Consider the following 16,925-nt stretch of genomic DNA (forward strand, 5'->3'; position numbering starts at 1 on the left):
TTATTCCCCACTGACCCGGGCAGGGTGTCCCCACTTGTGTCCCCACTTGTGTCCCCACGTGCGTCCCCACGTGTGTCCCCACGTGGCATGGAGGGACATGTCCATGGGTGGTGACATATGGCATGGAGGGACATGTCTGTGGATGGTGACATGTGGCCCAGGGGACACATCCCTGGTGGGTGACATGTGGCATGGGGGGACATGTGTGTGGATGGTGACATGTGGCACGGGGGGACACATCCATGGGTGGTGACATGTGGCATGGGCAGATATGTCCACGGGTGGTGACATGTGGCCCAGGGGACACATCCATAGGTGGTGACATGTGGCATGGGGGGACATGTCTATGGATGGTGACATGTGGCCCAGGGGACACATCCCTGGTGGGTGACATGTGGCATGGGGGGACATGTCCATGGATGGAGACACATGGCCCAGGGGACACAACCATGGATGGTGACATGTGGCATGGAGGGACATGTCCATGGGTGGTGACACGTGGCATGGGGGGACATGTCCATGGATGGAGACACGTGACCCAGGGGACACATCCATGGGTGGTGACATGTGGCATGGAGGGACATGTCCATGGGTGGAGACACACGGCCCAGGGGACGCATCGATGAGTGGTGACATGTCACCCTTCATTCCCCACTGACCCGGGCAGGGTGTCCCCACGTGTGTCCCCACGTGGCATGGGGGGACATGTCCATGGGTGGTGACATGTGGCATGGAGGGACATGTCTGTGGATGGTGACATGTGGCCCAGGGGACACATCCCTGGTGGGTGACATGTGGCATGGGGGGACACATCCATGGATGGTGACATGTGGCCCAGGGGATATGTCCATGGGTGGTGACACGTCCATGGGTGGTGACACGTGGCATGGAGGGACATCTCCCTGGACAGTGACACATGGCATGGAGGGACATGTCCATGGGTGGAGACACACGGCCCAGGGGACACATCGATGAGTGGTGACATGTCACCCTTTACTCCCCACTGACCCGGGCAGGGTGTCCCCACGTGTGTCGCCACGTGTGTCCCCACGTGTGTCCCCGTGTCCCTCAGGCCCCCGCGGGCAGCGGCTCCACGCGCAGCCACAGCCCGTCCTGTGCGCGCAGGATCAGCTCGGGCTTGCGCCGCGCCGGCCGCGCCGGCTCGGGCCGGATCCGGAACCGCGCCACCGTCAGCGCTGCCACCACCTTCATCTCGGCCATGGCGAAGCTCTGCCCGATGCAGTCCCTGCCACCGCGGCCGCAGTGTCACCTCCGCGGGGGACACGGGGGACGGCACGCCCCCCCGCCCGGGTGGACCGTCCCCAAAGGTGGGGACGGTGTTGTCCCCAAACGTCACGGCTTGGGGACAACCACCCGCTCAGAACCCGAGGAGGCTGGGGGGTGACATGTGGGGACACAGGTGTCCCTGCCACGCTCACCTGGGACCGGCGGAGAAGGGGACGAAGGCCAACGGGGACCGTCCCTTGCTGTTCTCCGGGCTGAACCGCAGCGGGTTGAAGACCTGGAGTGACAAGGACGTTGGCACACCCTGGGGACACGGCTGGGCCTGCCCGTGGTGACAGGGACACCCCACTGTCCTGAGGTGATGGGGACATCCTGCTGTCCCTGCCCATGGTGACAGGGACCTCCCGCTGTCCTGAGGTGACAGGGACACCCCGCTGTCCCTGCCCATGGTGACAGGGACACCCCACTGTCCTGAGGTGACGGGGACATCCTGCTGTCCCTGCCCATGGTGACAGGGACACCCCACTGTCCCACAGTGATGGGCACATCCCACTGTCCCTGCCCATGGTGACAGGGACACCCCACTGTCCTGAGGTGATGGGGACATCCCGCTGTCCCTGCCCATGGTGACAGGGACCTCCCGCTGTCCTGAGGTGACGGGGACATCCTGCTGTCCCTGCCCATGGTGACAGGAACATCCCGCTGTCCTGTGGTGATGGGGACATCCTGCTGTCCCTGGCCGTAGGGAGGGGGACATTCCACTGTCCCATGGTGCTGGGGACATCCCGCTGTCCCTGCCCATGGTGACAGGAACACCCTGCTGTCCTGTGGTGACAGGGACACCCTGCTGTCCCTGCCCATGGTGACAGGGACACCCCACTGTCCTGAGGTGATGGGGACATCCCACTGTCCCTGCCCATGGTGACAGGGACACCCCACTGTCCTGTGGTGATGGGGACACCCCGCTATCCCTGCCCCACGGTGACAGGGACACCCTGCTGTCCCATGGTGACAGGGATACCCCGCTATCCCTTCCCATGGTGACAGGGACACCCCGCTGTCCCATGGTGACAGGGATACCCCACTATCCCTTCCCATGGTGACAGGGACACCCCACTGTCCTGCAGTGACAGGGACACCCCGCTGTCCCTTCCCACGGTGACAGGGATACCCCGCTATCCCTTCCCATGGTGAGGGGGACACCCCGCTGTCCCATGGTGACAGAGACACCCCGCTATCCCTTCCCATGGTGACAGGGACACCCCACTGTCCTGCAGTGACAGGGACACCCCGCTGTCCCTTCCTATGGTGACAGGGACACCCTGCTGTCCCATGGTGACAGGGACACCCCACTGTCCTGCAGTGACAGGGACACCCCGCTGTCCCACACCGATGCCACCCGTGCCAAGCGGCTGTACCTCGGGCTCGGGCCAGATGTCCGGGTTGTGGTGGGTCCCGTAGATGCTCATCAGGCAGGTGACCCCTGGACGGGCAGACACATCCCCCTTAGGGACAGGGGCCAGCAGTGCCGGTGACACCGGGGCCATCAGTGCCGGTGACACCGGGGCCAGCAGCCGTACCCTTGGGGACAACGCGCCCGTCGCGCAGCGTGATGTCCCGGGCACAGCGTCGTGACACGGCGGTGACGGGCGGGTGCAGGCGCAGACTCTCCTTGATGCACATGGTGGTGAAGGGCAGGCGGGACAAGTCCTCCCTGGGGACAAGGGACATTGTCACCGGCATCCCCGAGGCGGCTGGGCGGGCGGTGACACCGGGGACCTCTCACCACTCGATGTCCTCGGTGTCCCTGCCCCGGAGGAGCTCCAGGACCTCCTGGCGACATCGCTCTTGGTAGTGGGGGTGATGGGCCAGGTTGTAGAGCAGCCAGGCCAGCCCGCTGGCCGTCGTGTCGTGGCCTGTGGGGACATGGGCTGAGTAGGGGACACGCGTGTCCCCTCCCGGTGGTGGCAGCAGGGGGCTGGTCCTCACCCTCGAACATGAAGGTGTCGGCCTCGGCCGCGATGTCCTCGTCTGACAGGGAGTTGCCGTCCTCGTCCTGCAAGGGCCAGCGTGGCAACCAAGGGGACAGCCAGGGCCACCACCCTGTGGCCAAGACTCCCCGTGGCCACCACCGTCCCCTTGGCCGCCATCCCCTTGGCCACCATTCCCTTGGCCAACACCATCCCCATGGCCACCACCATTTCCATGGCCACCATCATCTCCCCATGGCCACCATCCCCTTGGCCACCACCATCTCCCCATGACCACCATCCCCTTGGTCACCATTTCCCCATGGCCACCACCATCCCCTTGGCCACCATCATCTCCCCATGGCCACCATCCCCTTGGCCACCACCATCTCCCCATGACCACCATCCCCTTGGTCACCATTTCCCCATGGCCACCACCATCCCCTTGGCCACCATCATCTCCCCATGGCCACCACCATCCCCTTGGCCACCACCATCTCCCCATGACCACCATCCCCTTGGTCACCATCTCCCCATGGCCACCACCATCCCCTTGGCCACCATCATCTCCCCATGGCCACCACCATCCCCTTGGCCACCACCATCTCCCCATGACCACCATCCCCTTGGTCACCATCTCCCCATGGCCACCACCATCCCCTTGGCCACCACCATCCCCATGTCCATCACCATGCTCCTATGGCCACCTCCCCATGGCCAACCCTCCCCATGGCCACCACCATCCCTATGGCCACCACTATGCTACTATGGCCACCACTCAACGGCCAACCATCCCCATGACCACCACCTCTCCTTGGCCACCTCCATCTCCCCATGGTCACCACCATTCTCATGGCCATCACCATGCTGCTATGGCCACCACCCAATGGCCAACCCTCCCCTTGTCCACCACTGTCTCCCCATGGCCACCATCCCCTTGGCCACCACCATCCCCATGGCCACCACCCAATGGCCAACCCTGCCCGTGACCACCACCATCTCCCCATGGCCACCACCTCCCCATGGCCAACCCTCCCCATGGCCACCACCATCTCCATCTCCCCATGGCCACCACCACCTCCATGGCCAACCCTCCTCATGAACACCACCATCTCCCTATGGCCAACCCTCCCCACGGCCACCACCATGCTGCTATGGCCACCACCCAATGGCCAACCCTTCCCATGGCCACCACCATCTCCCCATGGCCACCACCATCCCCATGGCCACCACCATGCTGCTATGGCCACCACCTCCCCATGGCCAACCCTCCCCTTGGCCACCACCCTCCAGCCACCCATGGCCACCCACCACCCCACACCCACCTTAGCGAGCAGGAGCAGGTCAATGAAGTCCATCCGGCGTCCCTGGTGGCCCTCTGGCCAGGCCTGGTGGCCCATGCGCCGCAGGTCCTGGCGCCGGCGCTGCACCACGGCGGCCGTGAAGGCGTGGACGGTGGCGCAGGCCCGGGCGAAGCGGCGCCCGTCGCCCGACAGGCGGTAGAGCCACGTCGGGTGGTGGAGCAGGCGCTGCTGGCGTCTCACCACCAAGGTGCTCAGCTCCATGATGGCCTGGATGTACTTGCCGTGCTGCCTGGGGACAGCGGGGACAGTGGGGACAGTCATTGGGGCAATGGAGACAGTGGGGACAGTGGGAATGGTCAGTGGGGACACCAGGGACAACTGGGGATGGTCACCAGGGGACAGTGGGGACAGCTGGGGATGGTCACTGGGGACAGCAGGGACGGTCACTGGGGACAGCGAGCACGGTCACTGGGGACAGCGGGGACAGTGGGGACAGTCACTGGGGACAATGGGGACAGTGGGGATGGTCACTGGGGACAGTGGGGGACAGTGGAGATGGTCAGTGGGGACACCAGGGACACCAGGGACAACTGGGGATGGTCACCAGGGGACAGAGGGAACAGCTGGGATGGTCACTTGGGACAGCGGGGACGGTCACTGGGGACATTGGGGACAGCAGGGATCATCACTGGGGGACAGCGGGGATGGTCACTGGGGACAGTGGGGACAGCAGGGATGGTCACTGGGGGACAGCAGGGATGGTCACTGGGGACAGTGGGGACAGCAGGGATGGTCACTGGGGGACAGCAGGGATGGTCACTGGGGGACAGAGGGGATGGTCACTGGGGGACATCTGGGATGGTCACTGGGGACAGTGGGGACAGCAGGGATGGTCACTTGGGACAGCGGGGATGGTCACTGGGGACAGCGAGCACGGTCACTGGGGACAGCGGGGACAGTGGGGACAGTCATTGGGGACAATGGGGACAGTGGGGATGGTCAGTGGGGACACCAGGGACACCAGGGACAACTGGAGATGGTCGCTGGGGACAGTGGGGACAGCTGGGATGGTCACTGGGGGACAGTGGGGACAGCAGGGATGGTCACTGGGGACAGCGAGCATGGTCACTGGGGACAGTGGGGACAGTGGGGACAGTCATTGGGGACAATGGGGACAGTGGGGATGGTCACTGGGGACAGTGGGGACAGCAGGGATGGTCACTGGGGGACAGATGGGATGGTCACTGGGGACAGTGGGGACAGCTGGGGGGAATTGGGGACACCAGAGACAACTGGGGATGGTCACCAGGGGACAGAGGGGACAGCTGGGATGGTCACTGGGGACAGTGGGGACAGCAGGGATGGTCACTGGGGGACAGCGGGGATGGTCACTGGGGACAGTGGGGACAGCAGGGATGGTCACTGGGGGACAGCGGGGACAGCGGGGATGGTCATTGGGGACAGCGGGGACAGCAGGGATGGTCATTGGGGGACAGCTGGGATGGTCACTGGGGACAGTGGGGACAGCGGGGATGGTCACTGGGGACATTGGGGACAGCGGGGATGGTCACTGGGGACAGTGGGGACAGTGGGGATGGTCACTGGGGACATTGGGGACAGCAGGGATGGTCACTGGGGACAGTGGGGACAGCGGGATGTCACTCACTGCGGGCAGTGGTTCTGCTGGCCGAAGATGCAGCTCTGCAGCGTGTCCAGGGTCAGGAGGCTGAGCTGGCCCAGCACCTCCTGTGCCACTGCCGGTGTCCCTGCCGGTGTCCCTGCCGGTGTCCCTGCTGGTGTCCCTGCCGGTGTCCCTGCCTGCGCCGCTGCCTGCGCCGCTGCCCGCCACTGCGCCTGCAGGCAGGGGCAGGGATTGGGGCTGGGTGCAGGCAGCGGGTGCAGGTTGGGGTTCAGGTGCAGGCAGCGGGTGCAGGTTGGGGTGCAGGTGCAGGCAGCGGGTGCAGGTTGGGGTTCAGGTGCAGGCAGCGGGTGCAGGTTGGGGTTCAGGTGCAGGCAGCGGGTGCAGGTGCAGGCAGGGACCAGGCAGCAGGTGCTCACATGCAGGCAGCGGGTGCAGGACAGAATTGGGGTGCAGGCAGCAGGTGCAGGACAGGGGTTGGGTGCAGGTTGGGGTTCAGGTTCATGTGCAGGCAGCAGTTCATGTGCAGGCAGGAGGTTCATATGCAGGCAGGAGGTTCATGTGCAGGCAGGAGGTTCATATGCAGGCAGGAGGTTCATGTGCAGGCAGGAGGTTCATGTACAGGCAGGAGGTTCATGTGCAGGCAGGAGGTTCATGTACAGGCAGGAGGTTCATATGCAGGCAGGAGGTTCATGTGCAGGCAGGAGGTTCATGTGCAGGCAGGAGGTTCATATGCAGGCAGGAGGTTCATGTGCAGGCAGCGAGTTCATGTGCAGGCAGGAGGTTCATATGCAGGCAGGAGGTTCATGTACAGGCAGGAGGTTCATATGCAGGCAGTGGGTTCATATGCAGGCAGCGGGTTCATATGCAGGCAGCGGGTTCATGTGCAGGCAGCAGTTCATGTGTAGGCAGGAGGTTCATGTGCAGGCAGCAGTTCATATGCAGGCTGGAGGTTCATATGCAGGCTGGAGGTTCATATGCAGGCAGGAGGTTCATATGCAGGCAGTGGGTTCATATGCAGGCAGGAGGTTCATGTGCAGGCAGGAGGTTCATGTGCAGGCAGGAGGTTCATATGCAGGCTGGAGGTTCATATGCAGGCAGCGGGTTCATGTGCAGGCAGCGGGTTCATATGCAGGCAGGAGGTTCATGTGCAGGCAGCAGGTTCATATGCAGGCAGCGGGTTTATATGCAGGCAGGAGGTTCATATGCAGGCAGGAGGTTCATATGCAGGCAGGAGGTTCATGTGCAGGCAGCGGGTTCATGTACAGGCAGCGGGTTCATATGCAGGCAGGAGGTTCATGTGCAGGCAGCAGGTTCATATGCAGGCAGGAGGTTCATGTGCAGGCAGCGGGTTCATATGCAGGCAGGAGGTTCATGTGCAGGCAGCGGGTTCATGTACAGGCAGCGGGTTCATGTGCAGGCAGCGGGTTCATATGCAGGCAGGAAGTTTATGTGCAGGCAGCAGGTTCATATGCAGGCAGGAGGTTCATATGCAGGCAGGAGGTTCATGTGCAGGCAGGAAGTTCATGTGCAGGCAGTGGGTTCATGTACAGGCAGCGGGTTCATGTGCAGGCAGTGGGTTCATATGCAGGCAGCAGTTCATGTGCAGGCAGCGAGTTCATGTGCAGGCAGCAGTTCATGTGTAGGCAGGAGGTTCACGTGCAGGCAGCAGTTCATGTGCAGGCAGTGGGTTCACGTGCAGGCAGCAGTTCATGTGCAGGCAGCGGGTTCATGTGCAGGCAGCAGTTCATGTGTAGGCAGGAGGTTCATGTGCAGGCAGCGGGTTCATGTACAGGCAGCAATTTCATGTGCAGGCAGCAGTTCATGTGCAGGCAGTGGGTGCAGGCAGGGTTGGGGTGCAGGCAGGGCTGGGGTGCAGGCAGGGTTGGGGTGCAGGCAGGGTACAGGCAGGGTTGGGGTGCAGGCAGGACTGGGGTGCAGGCAGGGTTGGGGTGCAGGCAGGACTGGGGTGCAGGCAGGGTTGGGGTGCAGGCAGGACTGGGGTACAGGCAGGGTTGGGGTGCAGGCAGGACTGGGGTACAGGCAGGGTTGGGGTGCAGGCAGGACTGGGGTGCAGGCAGGGTGCAGGCAGCGGGTGCAGGCAGGGTTGGGGTGCAGGCAGGGTGCAGGCAGGGTGCAGGCAGCGGGTCTCACGTGCAGGCGGCGGGTGCAGCGGTTGAACGCGTCCATGTGTCCCCGCAGGACGTCCCCGTGGAAGGCCGGGGACAACAGGCGCCGGTGACGCTGCCACTTGCGCCCCTCGCTCAGCAACAGCCCGTCCCCTGTGGGGACACCGCACCCAACCCGTGGTGACACCCGCCCCATGGTGACACCCACCCCATGGTGACACCGGACCCACCGTGACACCCGTCCCATGGTGTCACCAGCCCCATGGTGACACCTGTCCCTTGGTGACACCCAGCACATGGTGACACCGGACCCGCCATGACACCCGTCCCATGGTGTCACTAGCCCCATGGTGACACCTGTCCCATGGTGGCACCCACCCCATGGTGACACCGGACCCACGGTGACACCTGTCCCATGGTGTCACCAGCCCCATGGTGACACCTGTCCCATGGTGACACCCGCCCCATGGTGACACCAGCCCCATGGTTACACCCGCCCCATGGTGACACCCGCCCCATGGTGACACCGGACCTGCCGTGACATCCAGCACATGGTGTCACCAGCCCCATGGTGACACCTGTCCCTTGGTGACACCCGCCCCATGGTGACACCCAGCACATGGTGACACCGGACCCGCCATGACACCCATCCCATGGTGACACCAGCCCCATGGTGACACCTGCCCCATGGTGACACCCACCCCATGGTGACACCCGCCCCATGGTGAAATCAGCCCCATGGTGACAGCCACCCCATGGTGACACCGGGCCCGCCGTGACACCCGTCCCGTGGTGTCACCAGCCCCATGGTGACACCTGCCCCATGGTGACACCCACCCCATGGTGACACTCGCCCCATGGTGAAATCAGCCCCATGGTGACAGTCACCCCATGGTGACACCGGACCTGCCATTACACCCATCCCATGGTGTCACCAGCCCTATGGTGACACCTGTCCCATGGTGACACCCGCCCCATGGTGTCACCAGCCCCATGGTGACACCCGCCCCATGATGGCACCCACCCCATGGTGACACCGGACCCACCGTGACACCCGTCCCATGGTGTCCTCAGCCCCATGGTGACACCTGTCCCATGGTGACACCCACCCCATGGTGACACCCGCCCCATGGTGAAATCAGCCCCATGGTGACACCTGTCCCATGGTGACAGCCACCCCATGGTGACACCAGACCTGCTATGACACCCGTCCCATGGTGTCACCAGCCCCATGGTGACACCTGTCCCATGGTGACACCAGCCCCATGGTGACACCTGTCCCATGGTGACACCCGCCCCATGGTGACACCCAGAACATGGTGACACCCGCCCCATGGTGACACCTGTCCCATGGTGACACCCGTCCCATGGTGACACCCAGCACATGGTAACACCCGCCCCATGGTGACACCCGCCCCATGGTGACACCCAGCACATGGTGACACCCGCCCCACGGTGACACCGGCCACAGGGCACCCATGGGTGCTGCCCCCCGCACCCACTCACCCAGCCAGGGCCTGAGGAAGCCGTAGAACTTCTGGTCCTTGGGGGCCACGAAGGCTGCGGGAGGGGACAGGGGTGGTGACGGTGACAATGAGGTGACATCGGAGACCCCAGGGGAGGGGACACCCATCTGCACCCATAACCAACTTGGGGGGGGTTGGGTGCAACCAGGACACTTGGCTGGGCCTGGTGACACCCCTGGGTGACTCTGGGGACCATCAGGGACAAGTTGGTGGTCACTGTGGGGTGACATCTGGATTGGCCATGGGTGACACCTCTGGGTGGCCCTGGGGACCCTTAGGGACAGGTTGGTGGCCACTATGGGGTGACATTTGCGTTGGCCATGGGTGACACCCCTGGGTGACTCTGGGGACCCTCAGGGACAGGTTGGTGATCACTATGGGGTCACGTTTGAGTTGGCCATGGTGACACCTTTGGGTGGCCCTGGGGACCTTCAAGGACAAGTTGGTGGCCACTATGGGGTGACATTGGGGTTGGCCATGGTGACACCTCTGGGTGGCCCTGGGGACCCTTAGGAACAGGTTGGTGGCCACTATGGGGTGACATTTGCGTTGGCCATGGTGACACCTTTGGGTGGCCCTGGGGACCCTCAGGGACAGGTTGGTGATCACTATGGGGTCACGTTTGAGTTGGCCATGGTGACACCTTTGGGTGGCCCTGGGGACCTTCAAGGACAAGTTGGTGGCCACTATGGGGTGACATTGGGGTTGGCCATGGGTGACACCTCTGGGTGACTCTGGAGACCCTTGGTGGCCACCACAGGTGCTGGGACACAACCAGGTGACCGTGCCGGCCATGGTGACACCCCTGGGCAGCCCTGGGGACAGGGTGGTGGCCCTGGGGACAGGGTGGTGGCCCCGGTGTCCTACCTGAGGCCATGAGGATGGGGCGCAGGGTGTCGGGGTGGAAGAGGCGCAGGATGGGGATCCAGGGTGACAGCCACCACAGGCACCCGTCCCGGTACCGGGCCACCAGCGCGGCCACCTGCTGCAGGCCCTCCTCTGTCACCTGGGCCTTGGGGACACTGCGGGGTCAGGGACAGCCCTGGGGACACCGCGGTGACCCCCCAGTGCCACCACCCTGCCCCCCCAGTGCCACCACCCTGTCCCTGTCACGCCCCCCAGTGCCACCACCCTATCACTGTCTCCCAGTGCCACCACCTTGTCCCCCTTGTCCCCTCAGTGCCACCAGCCTGTCCCTGTCATCCCCCCAGTGCCACCACCCTGTCCCTGTCACCCCCCCCAGTGCCACCACCCTATCACTGTCTCCCAGTGCCACCACCCTGTCCCTGTCACCCCCCAGTGCCACCGCCCTGTCCCCACTGTCCCCCCAGTGCCACCACCCTGTCCCTGTCACCCCACCAGTGCCACCACCCTGTCTCCACTGTCCCCTTAGTGCCACCACCCTGTCCCAGTTACCCCCCCTAGTGCCACCACCCTATCACTGTCTCCCAGTGCCACCACCCTGTCCCTGTCACCCCCCAGTGCCACCGCCCTGTCCCCACTGTCCCCCCAGTGCCACCACCCTGTCCCTGTCACCCCCCCCAGTGCCACCACCCTATCACTGTCTCCCAGTGCCACCACCTTGTCCCCCTTGTCCCCTCAGTGCCACCACCCTGTCCCTGTCACCCCCCAGTGCCACCGCCCTGTCCCCACTGTCCCCTTAGTGCCACCACCCTGTCCCTGTCATCCCCCAGTGCCACCACCCTGTTCCTGTCACCTCCCCCTAGTGCCACCACCCTATCACTGTCTCCCAGTGCCACCACCTTGTCCCCCTTGTCCCCTCAGTGCCACCACCCTGTCCCTGTCACCCCCCAGTGCCACCGCCCTGTCCCCACTGTCCCCTCAGTGCCACCACCCTGTCCCTGTCACCCCACCAGTGCCACCACCCTGTCTCCACTGTCCCCTTAGTGCCACCACCCTGTCCCAGTTACCCCCCCCAGTGCCACCACCCTGTCCCTGTCACCCCCCCTAGTGCCACCACCCTATCACTGTCTCCCAGTGCCACCACCTTGTCCCCCTTGTCCCCTCAGTGCCACCACCCTGTCCCTGTCACCCCCCATTGCCACCACCCTGTCCCTGTTACCCCCCCAGTGCCACCACCCTGTCCCCTTAGTGCCACCACCCTGTCCCCACTGTCCCCCCAGTGCCACCACCCTGTCCCTGTTACCCCCCCAGTGCCACCACCCTGTCCCCACTGTCCCCCCAGTGCCACCACCCTGCCCCTGTCACCCCTCCAGTGCCACCGCCCTGTACCCTCAGTGCCACCACCCTGTCCCTGTCACCCCCCATTGCCACCACCCTGTCCCTGTTACCCCCCCCAGTTCCACCACCCTGTCCCCTTAGTGCCACCGCCCTGTCCCCACTGTCCCCCCAGTGCCACCGCCCTGTCCCTGTCACCCCCCAGTTCCACCACCCTGTCCCTGTCCCCTTAGTGCCACCGCCCTGTCCCTGTCACCCCCCAGTGCCACCGCCCTGTCCCCACTGTCCCCCCAGTGCCACCACCCTGTCCCTGTTACCCCCCCAGTGCCACCACCCTGTCCCCACTGTCCCCCCAATGCCACCACCCTGTCCCTGTCACCCCCCCCAGTGCCACCACCCTATCACTGTCTCCCAGTGCCACCACCTTTTCCCCCTTGTCCCCTCAGTGCCACCACCCTGTCCCTGTCACCCCTCCGGTGCCGCCGCCCTGTCCCCACTGTCCCCTCAGTGCCACCACCCTGTCCCTGTCACCCCCCATTGCCACCACCCTGTCCCTGTTACCCCCCCCAGTTCCACCACCCTGTCCCTTTAGTGTCACCACCCTGTCCCCACTGTCCCCCCAGTGCCACCACCCTGTCCCTGTCACCCCCCAGTGCCACCACCCTGTCCCCTTAGTGCCGCCGCCCTGTCCCCACTGTCCCCCCAGTGCCACCACCCTGTCCCTGTCACCCCCCAGTGCCACCACCCTGTCCCCTTAGTGCCACCGCCCTGTCCCCACTGTCCCCCCAGTGCCACCACCCTGTCCCTGTCACCCCCCATTGCCACCACCCTGTCCCTGTTACCCCCCCAGTGCCACCACCCTGTCCCCTTAGTGCCACCACCCTGTCCCCACTGTCCCCCCAGTGCCACCGCCCTGTCCCTGTCACCCCCCAGTGCCACCACCCTGTCCCCTTAGTGCCACCGCCCTGTCCCCACTGTCCCCCCAGTGCCACCGCCCTGTCCCTGTCACCCCCCAGTGCCACCGCCCTGTCCCCACTGTCCCCCCAGTGCCGCCACCCTGTCCCTGTCACCCCTCCGGTGCCGCCGCCCTGTCCCTTGTCCCCTCACCATGCCAGTGTGCCCCAGCAGCCAGTTGCGCCAGGGTGGCCGGGGGAAGCGGCGCAGCTGGTGACAAGTGGCCCAGAAGCGGGTGACAGTGACGGTGACATCCCAAAGCCACCGCAGCAGCAGGGTCAGGACCAGGGTGACAACGGCCACCGCGCCCAGGGGACCCAGCGCCCAGGTCACCGCCATGGTCCCCGCACGCTGGGGACACTGGGGACAGGGCAAAGGTTGGGGGGGGGGTGGCCACAGAGTCACGTGTCCCCGCTGCCGGCTGTCACATCCGGGTGGCTTTGTCACTGATGTATATCCTGGTGGCTTTGTCACCAACGTATGTCCTGGTGACTTTGTCCCCAACATGTGTCCTGGTGGCTTTGTCACCATGTGTCCTGGTGGCTTCATGTCTTGATAGGTGTCGTGGTGGTTTTGTCCCCAACATGTGTCCTGGTGGCTTTGTCCCCAACGTGTGTCCTGGTGGCTTCATGTCCTGGTGGATTTGTCACCGTGTGTCCTGGTGGCTTCATGTCCTGACGTGCGTCCTGGTGACTTTGTCCCCAACATGTGTCCTGGTGGCTTTGTCACCGTGTGTCCTGGTGGCTTTGTCACCGACATGTGTTCTGGTGGCTTCATGTCCTGGTGGCTTTGTCACCGACATGTGTCCTGGTGGCTTTGTCACCGACATGTGTCCTGGTGGCTTCATGTCCTGGTGGCTTTGTCACTGATGTGTGTCCTGGTGGCTTTGTCCCCAACATGTGTCCTGGTGGCTTCATGCCCTGGTGGCTTTGTCACTGACGTGTGTCCTGGTGGCTTCATGTCCTAACATGTGTCCTGGTGGCTTTGTCCCCTGATGTGTGTCCTGGTGGCTTTGTCACCATGTGTCCTGGTGGCTTCATGTCTTGATACACGTCGTGGTGGTTTTGTCCCCAACATGTGTCCTGGTGGCTTTGTCCCCTGACATGTGCCCTGGTGGCTTTGTCCCCAACATGTGTCCTGGTGGCTTCATGTCCTGGTGGCTTTGTCACCGTGTGTCCTGATGGCTTCATGTCCTGATACATGTCCTGGTGGCTTTGTCCCCTGACATGTGTCCTGGTGGCTTTGTCCCCTGATGTGTGTCCTGGTGGCTTTGTCACCATGTGTCCTGGTGGCTTCATGTCTTGATACATGTCGTGGTGGCTTTGTCCCCAACACGTGTCCTGGTGGCTTTGTCCCCAATATGTGTCCTGGTGGCTTTGTCCCCAACGTGTGTCCTGGTGGCTTTGTCACCGACACGTGTCCTGGTGGCTTTGTGCCCAACGTGTGTCCTGGTGCCTTCATGTCCTGGTGGCTTTGTCCCCAATATGTGTCCCGGTGGCTTTGTCCCCAATATGTGTCCTGGTGGCTTCATGTCCTGGTGGCTTTGTCACTGTGTGTCCTGCTGGCTTTGTCCCCAACATGTGTCCTGGTGACTTTGTCCCCAACATGTGTCCTGTTGGCTTTGTCACCATGTGTCCTGGTGGCTTCATGTCTTGATACATGTCCTGGTGGCTTTGTCCCCAACACGTGTCCTGGTGGCTTTGTCCCCAACACGTGTCCTGGTGGTTTTGTGTCCTGTGCACACACACACATGTGTGCACCCCCTGCACAAGCACGTGCACACACACGTATGCATGCACACACCCCATGCACACCCACGTGTGTACCTCCTTGCACAAGCACACGTGCCTTGTGCACACATGTATGTTTGCACACACACCCCGTGCACACACTCGTATGTTTGCACCTCCTGCACACGCACACACACGTATGCACACTCATATATGTGCGCACCCCATGCACGAGCACACACACACATGTATGTATGCACACACACCCCATGCACACACATGTGCACCCCTGCACAAGCACACGCGCATTGTGCACACACATGTATGCATGCACAAACACCCCATACACAGACATATATGTTTGCACCCCCCGCACTTGCACATGCACACTCACATATGTATGCACACACCCCGTGCACACACGTATGTTTGCACCTCCTGCACACGCACACACACATATGTATGCACACACACGTATGCACACACCCCATGCACGAGCACACACACGTATGCATGCACACACACCATGCGCACACACGTGTGTACCTCCTTGCACAAGCACACTTGCCTTGTGCACACATGTATGTTTGCACACACACCCCGTGCACACACACACACACACGTATGTTTGCACCTCCTGCACACGCACACACACGTATGCACACACATATATGTGCGCACCCCATGCACGAGCACACACACAAATGTATGTATGCACACACACCCCATGCACACACATGTGCACCCCTGCACAAGCACACGCGCATTGTGCACACACATGTATGCATGCACAAACACCCCATACACAGACATATATGTTTGCACCCCCCGCACTTGCACATGCACACTCACATATGTATGCACACACCCTGTGCACACACATGTATGTTTGCACCTCCTGCACATGCACACACACATATGTATGCACACACACGTATGCACACACCCCATGCACGAGCACACACACGTATGCATGCACACACCCCATGCACACCCACGTGTGTACCTCCTTGCACAAGCACACTTGCCTTGTGCACACATGTATGTTTGCACACACACCCCGTGCACACACTCGTATGTTTGCACCTCCTGCACACGCACACACACGTATGCACACACATATATGTGCGCACCCCATGCACGAGCACACACACACATGTATGTATGCACACACACCCCATGCACACACATGTGCACCCCTGCACAAGCACACGCGCATTGTGCACACACATGTATGCATGCACAAACACCCCATACACAGACATATATGTTTGCACCCCCCGCACTTGCACATACACACTCACATATGTATGCACACACCCTGTGCACACACACGTATGTTTGCACCTCCTGCACACGCACACACATGTATGTGTGCACCCATGCACGAGCACACGAGCCTTGTGCACATATGTATGTTTGCACACACACCCCGTGCACACACACGTATGTTTGCACCTCCTGCACACGCACACACACATATGTATGCACATACACGTATGCATGCACCCCATGCACGAGCACACACACATATGCATGCACACACCCCATGCACACCCACGTGTGTACCTCCTTGCACAAGCACACTTGCCTTGTGCACACATGTATGTTTGCACACACACCCCGTGCACACACACACACGTATGTTTGCACCTCCTGCACACGCACACACACGTATGCACACACATATATGTGCGCACCCCATGCACGAGCACACACACACATGTATGTATGCACACACACCCCATGCACACACACGTGCACCCCTGCACAAGCACACACGCATTGTGCACACACATGTATGCATGCACAAACACCCCATACACAGACATATATGTTTGCACCCCCCGCACTTGCACATGCACACACACATATGTATGCACACACCCCGTGCACACACACGTATGTTTGCACCTCCTGCACACGCACACACACATATGTATGCACACACACGTATGCACGCACCCCATGCACGAGCACACACACGTATGCATGCACACACCCCATGCACACCCACGTGTGTACCTCCTTGCACAAGCACACTTGCCTTGTGCACACATGTATGTTTGCACACACACCCCGTGCACACACACGTATGTTTGCACCTCCTGCACACGCACACACACGTATGCACACTCATATATGTGCGCACCCCATGCACGAGCACACACACACGTATGTATGCACACACACCCCATGCACACACATGTGCACCCCTGCACAAGCACA

General features: G+C 62.4%; 1 protein-coding gene across 1 annotated transcript; it reads right to left on the reverse strand.

Moving 5' to 3' along the window:
* Nucleotides 1-972: 972 nt before the first annotated feature.
* Nucleotides 973-13,356, reverse strand: LOC102095786 (ultra-long-chain fatty acid omega-hydroxylase). Its single transcript, XM_065043940.1, has 12 exons — nt 13,120-13,356; nt 10,681-10,825; nt 9,794-9,847; nt 8,313-8,440; nt 6,186-6,373; nt 4,541-4,808; nt 3,235-3,301; nt 3,032-3,161; nt 2,826-2,959; nt 2,664-2,728; nt 1,440-1,522; nt 973-1,246 (listed from the first exon to the last, which is right to left on the reverse strand). The coding sequence occupies exons 1-12, from the start codon at nt 13,303-13,305 to the stop codon at nt 1,069-1,071; spliced, it is 1,626 nt and encodes a 541-aa protein (XP_064900012.1). The 5' UTR covers nt 13,306-13,356; the 3' UTR covers nt 973-1,068.
* Between the last annotated feature and the right edge of the window lie 3,569 nt (nt 13,357-16,925).

The sequence above is a fragment of the Columba livia genome, chromosome 30 (genome assembly GCF_036013475.1).
Source record: "Columba livia isolate bColLiv1 breed racing homer chromosome 30, bColLiv1.pat.W.v2, whole genome shotgun sequence".
Classification (NCBI taxonomy): Eukaryota; Metazoa; Chordata; class Aves; order Columbiformes; family Columbidae; genus Columba; species Columba livia.